The 12829-nt window shown below is 39.4% G+C and overlaps 1 protein-coding gene across 1 annotated transcript; it reads right to left on the bottom strand.

Annotated features, from left to right (window-relative positions):
- Positions 1-2333: 2333 nt before the first annotated feature.
- On the bottom strand, positions 2334-6834 carry LOC121538598 (14-3-3 protein beta/alpha-2). Its single transcript, XM_041846760.2, has 6 exons — positions 6729-6834; positions 4630-4931; positions 4406-4529; positions 4025-4188; positions 3594-3689; positions 2334-3387 (listed from the first exon to the last, which is right to left on the bottom strand). Exons 2-6 carry the CDS (start codon positions 4921-4923, stop codon positions 3331-3333), a joined length of 735 nt encoding a protein of 244 aa, XP_041702694.1. The 5' UTR covers positions 4924-4931; positions 6729-6834; the 3' UTR covers positions 2334-3330.
- Between the last annotated feature and the right edge of the window lie 5995 nt (positions 6835-12829).

Genomic DNA, 12829 nt, shown 5'->3' on the forward strand with positions numbered 1-12829 from the left:
GCTGTTGCCAGATCATTTAATGTTCATTTCTCTACCATAAGCCACCTCCAATGTCATTTTAGAGAACTTGGCAGTATGATAATGGTATGGCCAGCCCCATGTCGCAAGGATCTGTACACAATTCCTGGAAGCTGAAAATGTCCCAATTCTTCTATTGCCTGCATACTCACCAGACATGTCACCCATTGAGCATGTTTGTGATGCTCTGGATTGATGTGTACGACAGTGTGTTCCAGTTCTCGCCAATATCCAGCAACTTTGTACAGCCATTGAAGAGTGGGACAACATTCCACAGGCCACAATCAACAGCCTTATCAACTCTATGCGAAGGAGATTTGTAGCGCTGCATGAAGCAAATGGTGGTCACACCAGATACTGACTGGTTTTCTGATCCATGCCACTAACTTTTTTTTTTAAAGGTATCTGTGACCAACAGATTCATACAGTATCTGTATTCCCAGTCATGTGAAATCCATAGATTAGGGCCTAATGAATTTATTTCAATTGACTAATTTCCTCATATGAACTGTAACTTTGTAAAATATTTGAAATTGTTGCATGTTGCGTTTATATTTTTGTTCAGTATACTTACTACCTTTTAGCTACTTAGCAACTACTTAGCATGTTAGCTAACTCTAACCCTTTTAGCTAACCCTTCCCCTAATCCTTTAACATAACTCCTAAACTTAACTCTAAAACCTAGCCTAGCTAACGTTAGCCAGCTTGCTAGCCTTCATAACATATCATACGTTTTGCAAATTCGTAACATCATACAAAATGGGAGATGGACATCCACAAATTAATACATGCCATATGAAACATAACATATAGTAAATTGACAGTCACATATTTACATACAAAATAATACGAAATGCTGAGACCAGGTTGATCATTGGCAAAAACCAATCATTGTACAATTGTACAATAATGTACTTTGCAAATACTGTTGAAAAATAAAGATAGACATTCTGCCTGTTTTTATCTTAAACGCAACTTTATTTCACTTGGACTTTTTGACAGTTTACTAATTATTACCTAAGTGAACCTGGGATGGTTTTTGAAAGACAAACATTTAATCTATAACCTGTTTTCCCAATTTTATTAATAGCTACTTTTACCATTCTAACTTTTCACAACCATGTGCGCACTGGGCAAATAGACTGTCTCAAGCTAGGTTTCCATGCAATTGGCAACAGATTTTCATGCGAATACTCTAAAAACCGCATAAATAGAATATGCGCATTTTCCCAGATGTTTCCATCAAATTGACCTTTTGCGGATAAAATACTGTGCGTGATGACGTAGTGCACATAACTACTTTTGCTGTTAAATTCCCATGTACCGAATAAAGACTACAAGTAAAATGGGTTTCCATCGAATGATTAAATTTACTGATGATTTTGTCCCCAAAAAAAAATTTCCGTTATATTGCGAATGTGCCCACTCTGTTCTTTGCTCTAGCTAACAGCTCGCATATACAGTAGGATAGCCTACACTACATGAGATTATTTGTTTTTGTCAAAAGGCAGTCAAGCATCGACCATCATGTCTTTCCCGAGTCAATGGGAGTACCACACAATATATCGTCGTATGACTGCAAATTTACTTCGATATGATTATTATGTCAATATTTGCGTATAAAGGCATTTCCATCGCCATTTCTCGCATAATTAATTTTACCGACACAAAAAGAGCTCTCCTTGTCTAGCATATTTTGTTTTGTCGACATTTGGAAAGTTTACCGACAAATTAGCTGTTTCCATCAGGCCTGTCATTACATTTTTTTATCCGACGTACTTTAATCGCATAAAAAGGTTTGATAGAAACCTTGTTACAGCACATTTTTGGCCAGAAAAAAATACTGCTAAGTAAAAACAAAGCAAGATAGGCTGTTCCACATTCACTAACTGCGTCTTTATTTATTCAGAGTGGATTCTCACTTTAAGAAAGCAGACTGACAGCTATATGTAGACTGGTGTCTTAATGTGGGATGTAATGGTGGTGTTGATATTGTGAATTTGTGACACTGCTTCTTACTTGGGTTGTCGTATGGGTTGGGTCTCCAATCTGCTGCTTCACAATAAATTGTACAGCAATGGCTTCAGAGGCTTGTGTTCAAAGCAGTGGAGTTTAGGGTCATGAGAAGGTTATGACATCATACCTTACAAACCATAGAACAAACCTAACATAACAAATATGTTTACATTCTAAAACATGACAATAGAACAGACTTGATTGGTCTAAGCTTAATTTGAATTTCTTGGCAGTCTGAAACAAGAGATATGAATCACCTTCCATTTGAAGTGTCTAAGAGAAAACCAGGCACAGAAACATTGGAGAAAACAACCGCTTTAAGAGGAATATTTTGCAAGCAGGGTTGATACAGTGTGATAAGACATTTTCGAAAAAAGGTTAAGTTACTTTAGGTTTTACAGAAAGATGATAGTCAATCTTGCAAAATACATGGAACATTTAAGCACATACAATTTTCATTTTACTGAGTTCAAGCAGCGCTTGATCTTGAACAGTGAGTTATACCACTAGGACAATAATCCACTTTGTTCAAAAAGATTTCTGCTTTTCATAAAGCCTAATACAATTCTGGTGGAATGTCTTATAATGGAGGAAATCTAACATGGCGAATTAAGGGTTCCCTTAACCAAACCTTGAAATTGTGAAAGTGATTATAGAGCAAAACGCCCAGATGCCAGTGTCACAATACAGCCTGCCTCCTTTCTGTATGAGCCCACAGCAGAATTGCACTGTTAGTTAAATACAGGATTGTACTGTGTGTCTGAATTTCAAAAGCAAGCAATAGTGACGTGGGGAAGAAAATGTAACACTTAGCATCACAGTGTTTGGTAAAAATTAACTGCCAGTTTAATAACCATACTTTAAACCTGCAAATACCATGACGAATCACACACAAAAAATGATCGTAACAAAAATGATGAAATATGCACAACCAGCTAGGTGGGACAAAGGAATTAAGGACGATTAGAATTAACAACCCCCCCCCGCCCTCAACACAAACACACAGTCCTTCACACACATACAATCTAGCACACACACACAAAACCCCCAAAAAATAACAGCAACATGGACTCGCTACTCAATACAACCACATTATTTTCACAAACAAAATGACTGAACCTGCTAACAACTGGACATTACCCTGTCGCCTCAGTGACCTGAGAGGGATAAACTAGTTGGTCAGGAACAATTCCAGCTGCTTGTCATACAGAAGGGGGAGGAGTTGATGGAGTGGAGGGGGGATGTTTATAAGCTGTTTGTGTTTAAGAGTGTAGGTAGATTAACAGTGCAATTCCATTAGTTTTCCCCTTCTCCGGTCTCTCCCTCATCTCCCTGGTTTTCCGATGTCCACAGCTGCAAAAGAAGGTAGTGATTTGTTACATTATATTCCCCAAACTGCATTTGGTAACTTCTACGTTAGAATTAACAAGAAAAAAACATGTCATAGCAATTAACTAAACATATGCATGTAACGAAGCATCAGTGGATCGACTTGAAGAAATTACAATAGAGGAATTTGTGTCAAGCCATTTAATTATTATTATTTTTTAAAGACTTACAGTCAGGTTGTCCCTTAGTAGTTGCATGATCAAGGTGCTGTCTTTGTAGGAATCCTCGTTTAAGGTGTCGAGTTCAGCGATGGCTTCATCAAATGCCTGTAAAGAGGAAATTACACTAAGAATAGAATGCTAAATCGCCACCAGCTATTCCAGTACACATCTATCCCTTTGCTATACAAATGCATTAAGTTATTGTCATGCCAGTCATTTGTTTAAATAGTGGTATGCTGAAATAACTGCAGCAGGGGTATAATTTTTTATCCAATTTCATCTTTGTAAACTGAGCCAAAGTGCCTTCTTACAAATGCAGAAACTGGCAAGATAAGACATGTCACAATGGCTCTGCATTCTTTGAGTGAAGCTCTGTGCTATTGATTGTCAGGGGTGAAAGATGAGGAGGCATGACTTTGCACTTGAAGTCGCTCTCTCACCGTCTTGGCCAAGGTGCAGGCCTTCTCAGGGTTATTGAGGATTTCATAGTAGAAGACAGAGAAGTTGAGGGCCAGGCCGAGCCTGATGGGGTGTGTTGGCTGCATCTCCTTCTTGCTGATGTCGAAAGCATCCTGGTATGCCTGCTGGGAATTATCCACTGTGGCTTTAAAGGTAACAAGAAGGGAGAGGATGAATTTGAGCAATGCTATGAATCCAACATGCACTTAGTGTGTGGCAGTGCATTTCATCACATCTTTAGGGAATATTTTAACATATTCCTCTATCCAGACATCTGATCCATTAGGAGTTTCACGAGTCATCATGTGATTTGGTGTATTGTCCCAATTCATATAACTAAATAAACTCTCTCGTTTACTTACTCTTTTTTGCTTCGCCAGCTGCTACCTCAGACAGGTATCTATAATAATCGCCTTTCATTTTCAGGTAGAACACCTTGCTCTCAGCTGCAGTTGCATTGGCAATCAGGTACTTGTCAAGAAGTCCCTGAAAGAGAAGACGAAATGATTGAAATCAGGATATCTACCTAGAGAGAAATGTTTAAAAAAAAAAAATATTTCAGAGGGTGGACCACAACAGTTATTACCAGCACATCGTTGCAGATGTCCTGCAGCTCGGTTTCAATCTTCTCCCGGTACTCCTTGGCCATGGCCTGCTTCTTCTCGTTGCCTTCTGTCTTCTGCTCGATGCTGGAGATGACGCGCCAGGATGAGCGGCGTGCCCCCACTACGTTCTTGTAGGCCACTGACAGCAGGTTGCGCTCCTCATTGGAGAGCTCCCCGCCCTGCTCCGTCACAGACTTCATGGCCCCAGCCATGTCGTCATAGCGCTCAGCCTGCTCAGCGAGCTTAGCCTTCTGTACCAGGTCGTTCTTGTCCATTTTTCAGTCTGTGTGAGAGGAACAGAGAGCGGAGTGTTAGGAGTGTATCGAAATAGTCTGGTGGGCCTTTTTCTCATCATATCTGTGCAGATGAAGGAAAGTACTATTGAGAGTAGATATACCTATAGCATACTGCATATGTCTAGTAAATTACAGAACTTATTCAAACTGCTGAGAGGTGACACGGGGCTGTAGGTTAATCTGACTGATTAATGTTCATGTTCCTTCTTTTGGTTTCTAGCTAGATTGGTTAGATTAGGCCATTCTTATGAATTAATGGCTAGGGGACTCTAATATTGCCTACTTTCGTACTACCTGGACTAAGGCTATTTGAAATATAGCTAAATAAGTGATTTGGGCCATGATTATGCAATTTTCTATAAATTTGAATACGAATACAATTGAATGTTAGCTAAAACAGGTAGCTATGTAGAACAACACTTAGCCTTAATTTTGTACTGGTGCATGGCCGCCGTTGTACGACTTCCATACAGCTAGTCATGGTGGTGTGTTCCTGTCCTAAATGTGTTCTTGCACGCAAGCTTGTACTAGTTAGTAGTGGCAGCAGTGCGTGGTAGGGCCGTCGGGCTGCACCACTCACTACACTAGCTAGCTACATAACTTGTAAGACTACATGCATAAAATTGCTAACCAGGGATACATATTAATGGGGGGATAATTTCATCAATTTAGCTAGCTACAGTTACATATCGTTGAGTTAACTAATTTTACTACTGCTAGCCAATTCTGACAGAACAACCAATCGACATTAATCTTTCGATGTATCTTCACCCGCCCCTAGCTAGTTACCCCGTTTGAAATCAATAATTATAGCAGCTACTTTCAAAATATATATATACACATTTTGAAAGTAGCTGCTATAATTATTGATTTCAAACGGGGTAACTAGCTAGGGGCGGGTGAAGATACATCGAAAGATTAATGTCGATTGGTTGTTATCTATATATAGCTACCTAACCTCTTTAGTGGGTTATATGTAAATTGTTTTGCCATCTAACGTTAACGTGTTAGTTATTACTAACTAGCCAATTTAATGCATTATTAAAACAACGGTGGCTGAATGGCGGGGCATTGGCTAGCTAACTAGCTAACGTTGCGGCAAGAGGCTTGATGTAACTAACTTTAACTCGCAAATGGTAACGTTGGTTACTATCCTTGTCAAACGATATAATTTAACGTAGCTAGCTAGCTGGGTCAAATATGTGTTCTTATTGATTTAGCGTTGACAAGAATCAACACAATTATCCGGCAAACGACGTTGCGGGTCAGATTGTGACATTACATTAGCCGCAAAGGCCTGTGCTCAGCCTTTTAGCAGCTAGCTATGGATGCTAGTCGACAGCTAGTTGCAGCTAACCACCTCAGAGAATGGTGGAGGATCGGTCAAATGGCTAGGAGAGTAACGTTAACTCGCCATCTGTAAAATACGTTGTTTGCTGGTTATCGACTTTTCGCATGTCCATTTCAATAGACAAGTCCCCGCTTGTCAGTTATAGCTGATAAGTTAGTTATTTTAATTCGCGTACATGGCCTAGCTAGCTCGTTTAGCAAGCTTGCCAGAACAAAGTGGCATGAGCTTAGTTAGCTTACTAGCTACCTAGAAAGCAAGTCCTTGTTCAGCACACTTCACATAGGAGCGCCGTATGATTTAAATGAGCGAGCTAGCATGATGGCTAACGAATATAATTACACCGAAACGGATATACTGTGCAATATTTAAAACTATAAATAAAAACATAAGACATAAATGAACTTTTCTCGGGTCCCCGAGTATACAAACTCACAATATTTACGGCTCTAATTCCTGCTTTTTCTCTGGACGATGCAGCCTCCGTCCTCCGTCTCGCTCCTCGAATCGTTCAGGGCAGTACCACTTCCGCTACATTGACACTTGTGTTTCCTCTAGCTAGCTAGCTAGTTCATGTCAACAAAATACTTCACGCCTTAACAGACATGACATCTATTGGTTTTAATCATGTTTATTCAGCTACCTACTATGTTTTATTCTCAAAACACTCAATGGGAGACACTCAACCCCTTATTTAAACCAGGATAGTGCAGTGTGTTTTGGCTAGTAAGAGGAACAGCTGTACACACATACAGTATCTTCAAATTAGCACTGAATTCAATGCATGTTGGATGCACCCTATGCACCTGAACATAGGAAGCAATTATACTTCCCTATTACTAATAGTTGGAGGACAAATCTAATTACAGCGTTGAAATATTGTTGAAGATAGCGTGAAAAAGAAATGCACTTGGGCTGTGTTTTAAGATATGCCAAGTTCAGGTGTGTGCTTTCAAAATCCTGGCTATTGGAATACTTTTTCTCTACTCATTGCAACGTATGTGCAGTTGACATTCAGGACATTGTGAGTATGTTGAGCCTTTATGAGCCAACATGACTCAAAGCTACATAGACATTCTTTGGAATGAAGATGAGCAGAGAGGGTAGTGTTCAGTATCTTACAATGACTTCCTTTCAAACAATACAGTTGACTCATACATATGTACATTGCATTAATGCAGTGCTGTTCATCAGTCATTTTGCTTGCTCTTGTTTTGTGCATGCATTCACATGCCCCTAGTCATTGCATGTATCAGGGGTCCATTATGCCCAACTTCCATTCATATACATTAATTACTTTCTTTACAATCACCCTTCCCCTTCCTTACCCCCCCCCAAAAAATAATAATAATAAAAAATAAAATAAAAAATAATACAGTAATTGAAAATGCATTTGATTTATTCCACATTAAGTGGGTCATTCCACGAAATGGGTTCCTTTTCCGGGCCTTTGATATTTTAAGTAGAAATTGTGCACCAATATTGCTTTTTAAAAGCCTGTTATATTATATGAAGTGCCCTTTAATATAGACAGCATGGAGAATTCAATAAATCTGATTTATTTTTAAAATGAACAAAGACTTGCTAAAGTGCCAAACTTCTGCATTTTGACATGTAGCTCCATCAACCCTGTGTCACCTATTAACCCCAAAATGTCTCCAAGTGTCACGCCTACTCCCTCCAGCGCACGACATCGCCTGTCTGCTAACCACTGGACCTGGCACCATCGTTACGCACACCTGTTCCCCATCATTACACACACCTGGACCTCATTATCGCCTTGATTACTCTCCCTTTATTTAGCCCTCAGTCATCAGGCAGTATTGGTTTTTGTCTCATTCAGTACGGTGCGCTTGTTTTGTTTATCTGCCTTTCATTATTATTAAACTCACCTGCTTCCTGACTCCCAGCGTATCTGTTACACCAAGTTTCACCATCAATGTAAAGCCCTACTTATATTGTCACTTTGACAAAGTATTTTTGGAAGATTATTATTTATTTCAAGTGATTCATTTACATCTGTCCCTTATTTTAAGGTCAACCCTGTTACGTTAACTGAATTTGTGCTTTAAAATGGTAAAACGATTCCTTTTAAAATGTTTTTTAAAAGAAACATTGGACATCTAATAGCGAAATGCTTGTAAGCATTTCGCTACACCCGCAATAACATCTGCTAAATATTTGAATGTGACCAATAAAATTTGATTTTTAATAGCAAAATCATAGTGTAAAAGCAGGGGAGCTGGTTCTACTATTTTTAGCCATTTTATGCTGTTTTGCGGAGGAAAACTGAGTGGGTCGAGCATAATATGTCAATCCTGTTACCCATAGACAGGCTAGAAATGTTTTAACAATTTCATTTTTTGTGAAACTCCCTGTTGCACACAACAAACTTCCATTCCCCCTGTCAAAGGGGATTTATGGCTGATTTAAGATGAAATTGTCAACCCTGTTATGGTCAACACTGTTACTTTATTTGGCACTTAATAGGAACTTTTTTTAAATGTAACTTCTTAAAATGGGAAAACTAGTTTTTTTAATGTGCTCTTTGTGACAGAATGTTATAATTAGGTGAAATCTAACTTTTTTTTAACCAACTTACACTTCCCAAAAGGCACCGAATTGGTGGAATGACCCAAGTATCTACACATAAAAGTTGTACAGAATGTTTATGTGAGATAATGGACAAGTTTTCCTAACACCTGTCCCATATTGATTCAGTGCTGTTGATCATGAAGCCTGACCTGAAAGGAGTCATTAACAGTGATGGAAAAACTGCTTGAAATGATTGAGCACAGTAAAAAATAAAAAAATAAACATAATATTAATAAAGACTAATACTTCGCTAAATATCAACGCGTGAAATGGGGGGTAGATTAAAGAAACAGGAATAATTATGTGAATAATCCTGAAGTGAGGAGTATACCGGTAGTCAATCAAAAAGTGCAGAGTTGCCACCAGAGGGATCAAAAGCATTGGATGAAGTTGAGTTGTCTTATTTTGGTGGTCTGTATGCTATCTTCCATGTCTTCAAAACTGACCACCTGTGTCTTGTAATAGACCAATGGTACCAAGATTGCAGACCCCATGAATAGCTGTTGTGTCTCCCGAGTGGCGCAGTGGTCTAAGGCACTGCATTGCAGTGCTAGCTGTGCCACTAGAGATCCTGGTTCGAATCCAGGCTCTGTCGTAGCCGGCCGCGACCAGGAGACCCATGGGGCGGCGCACAATTGGCCCAGTGTCGTCCAGGGTAGGGGAGGGAATGGCCGGCAGGGATGTAGCTCTGTTGGTAGAGCATGGTGTTTGCAACGCCAGGGTTGTGGGTTCGATTCCAGTATGAAAAAAAAACTCACTAACTGTAAGTCGCTCTGGATAAGAGCGTCTGCTAAATGACTAAAATGTAAATGTCTGTAGAGAATCAGTATAATTGAGTATAATTGAGAGCTGCACACCTTCAGTCCCATTTGCTTCCTCTGATCGTGCTTAGGTTCCGCTGCCCATCTCAGGAAGGTGCAGACATCTTTGCCCACCTGGCTCATAGTGGCTGGGGTGCCTGTGGAGAGATGTCATTAGGGAAAATAGTTGAACATGCGCACATCTATTGGTTTTGTACCGGTGTGTGATATCCTAGTATGAAAAGGAGAAGAGTCTAATCTACAGACAATATAGGCCACTCTCCATCCTCAAACTCTCCAAACCTCATTGTAGATGGGAGTAGCCATGCTAATAGCCTGGCCAGGAAAATAAGGCTTGTAGGAGAGCCCCTCTCTCACTGTGACCCCAGTAGGGGTCGGAGGCAGAATATAAACAGCGCCTCATAAAACACAACTTTCTTCAGATTTGTTGAATGTGCTCCAATCTGGCGTCCTTCTTCTATCCCCCACAGTCTGCGTTCCATTGACCTCTTTACCTCCTCAATTACCCTTTTCTTTGTTGTTGTCAGGGTTTTGTTTGAGTTTGTTTTATATATTAAAAAAATATTAAAAACTCAGAGATCAATTTGCATTTGTCATTAGTAGTTGTTATAAAAGCTGATTACTCTATTTTGGAATGTATGCTTTAGTAACACAAGTCAGTTGCTCTCACCTCTTCAGCAAGCACCTTGACTTCAGTCTCTGTGTGCAAACACCTTGACTTCAGTCTCTCCCCTACAAGATATCAGAAGGCCATTCATTCCATACTATGACAGGCAGAACACACCTGCTTTTACACCTGATATCCGCATTGAATACTGTGAAACAAAACAAAAGCGAGGCATGAGAAAGACTTGTGTAACCCCAACGTGTTTTTAACATTATCTCACATGTGATAATAACATAAAGGAGGTGAAGTAACCTGGCATGATCAAGAGATAAAAGCATGCCACTGAGTCCATGGGTAAGACGGTGGATGAAGCTCCCGATCTGAAGCTTTCACAGACTGGTGAAGCATCAGAGCAGTACTGGCCCCTCATGCGGTCAACACACCCAATGATGATAGGGCCACCTTCTTTCCTCTGGACAGACTGGCAAATTACATGTTGCTTGCCTGTGGAAAAGGTGAACGAAAATCAAGGTGAATGTCAGTAGTACCCAGCTAACAATTATAGGGAGAGAGAACGTTTTTGTAATGTTACCCTAATGTTTGATAGTCCAGTTTTCCGTTAGTTAGGGGAACATTCTATCAATGATAGCAAAAACCTCAGAACCTTTTTAGCATGTTTAGGTGTGAAAGTTAGGAGAACATTCCCTTAATGTCAAGCAGTACTTAACTAGAATATTAATGTTCTAGACGCGTTTTATGGGACATTGCAAGAACATTTATGTTTCCAGGTTTCTGAGGGTTAGGAGAAAATTCCATCAACGTTCGACCAAACATATACAGAATATGGTTGCCATGTTCTCCGAATATACAGTACAATATTAATGTTCTAAATACGTTTCATGGGACGTTGAAAGAACATTCATGTGTCCAGTTTTCTGAGGGTTAGGAGAACATTCCATCAACGTCCCACCAAACATACACATAACATGGTTGCCATGTTCTCAGAATGTAAGATATTAATGTTATAGACACGTTTCATTGGAAAGTTGCAAGAATATTTCTGTGTACCAGTTGTCAGGACGTTGCCTGATGTTCCCAAAGAAAAATGTGATGGTCTTGAAAAGAAAATGATTTCATTACACATCACGGCTTGTTACTTTTGCCAAGCCCATCAAGGCCCTAACTGGTTAATCACTGATCCATTCACAGCTCTTTTTGTCTGTTGGCAAGGGATACTCACACACACATAGCTTTTAACATACTGTGTATTCAACTTACAGTGCCTTCAGAAAGTATTCATGATCTATTCCACATTTTGTTGTGTTATAGCCTGAATTCAAAATTGATTAAATATATATTTTTCTCTCACCCATCTACACACAATACCCCATAATGACAAAGTGAAAACATGTTTTAGACATTTTTGCAAATGTATTGAAAATGAAATACAGAAATATCTCATTTATATAAGTATTCACACCCCCTGAGTCAATACATGTTAGAATAACCTTTGGCAGTTGTCGTGGAAATTCTACACAGGGACACTCAAAGTCAATCTTAAATGAATAATTCTTTATTATCAGCGCGCTGGAGAGGTTCCAACCAACTCAATGCACCAAGTACACATGTTGATCAGGAGCTTTCCCGGGGCAGTCCCGTTAGTTCTCTTATATACTGCAGACAAGTTATATTTGCATAATTTAGCTTATTCATCATTCATAATTAATTCATAATTAATGTTTGCTTCATTCATGTGACCGACCAATACTGGGTCATGCATGTGACATACCAATAAATATCTCACAAGGCTTCTCTAAGCTCTAAGCTGAAACCTTGAAACTGAGATATCTTTCATCCTCAAAACAAGGGTCTGGGCGTATTGCCAAATTGCAGATACTGATAGTGAGGATTCGTTCAATCAGTCACTCGCATGAACACAGAAATTGGTTATTAGAAAAGCACAAACATAAACATTTCCATCACACAGTGATTACAGCTGTGAGTCTTTCTGGGTAAATCTCTAAGAGCTTTGCACACCTGGATTGTACAATATTTGCACATTATTATTTTTATAATTCTTCAACCTCTGTCAAGTTGGTTGTTGATCATTGCTAGACAGAAATTTTCAATTCTTGCCATATAAAAAATATAAGCGCAACATATAAAGTGTTGGTCCTATGTTTCATGAGCTGAAATAAAATATCCCAGAAATGTTCCATATGCACAAAAAGCTGATTTCTCTCAAATTTGGAGCACAAATGTGTTTACATCCCTGTAATTGAGCATGTCCCCTTTGCCAAGATAATCCAGCCACCTGACAGGTGTGGCATATCAAGAAGCTGATTAAACAGCATGATCATTACACAGTTGCACCTCATGCTGGGGACAGTAAAAGGCCACTCTAAAATGTGCAGTTTTGTCACACAACACAATGCCACAGATGTCTCAAGTTTTAAGTGAGCATGCAGTTGGCATGCTGACTACAGGAATGTCCATCAGAGCTGTTGCCAGATA

This window comes from Coregonus clupeaformis, chromosome 24 (genome assembly GCF_020615455.1).
Source record: "Coregonus clupeaformis isolate EN_2021a chromosome 24, ASM2061545v1, whole genome shotgun sequence".
Classification (NCBI taxonomy): Eukaryota; Metazoa; Chordata; class Actinopteri; order Salmoniformes; family Salmonidae; genus Coregonus; species Coregonus clupeaformis.

Bases quoted from the DNA above. Each gene is read 5' to 3' on its own strand.
- LOC121538598 (XM_041846760.2), bottom strand. From the start codon at position 4,923: ATGGACAAGAACGACCTGGTACAGAAGGCTAAGCTCGCTGAGCAGGCT. The intron at 3,690-4,024 runs GTGAGAGAGCGA...TCCTCTTTACAG, and splicing joins CCTGCACCTTGGCCAAGACG to GCATTTGATGAAGCCATCGC. The intron at 3,388-3,593 runs GTAAGTCTTTAA...CTTCTTTTGCAG, and splicing joins TACTAAGGGACAACCTGACT to CTGTGGACATCGGAAAACCA.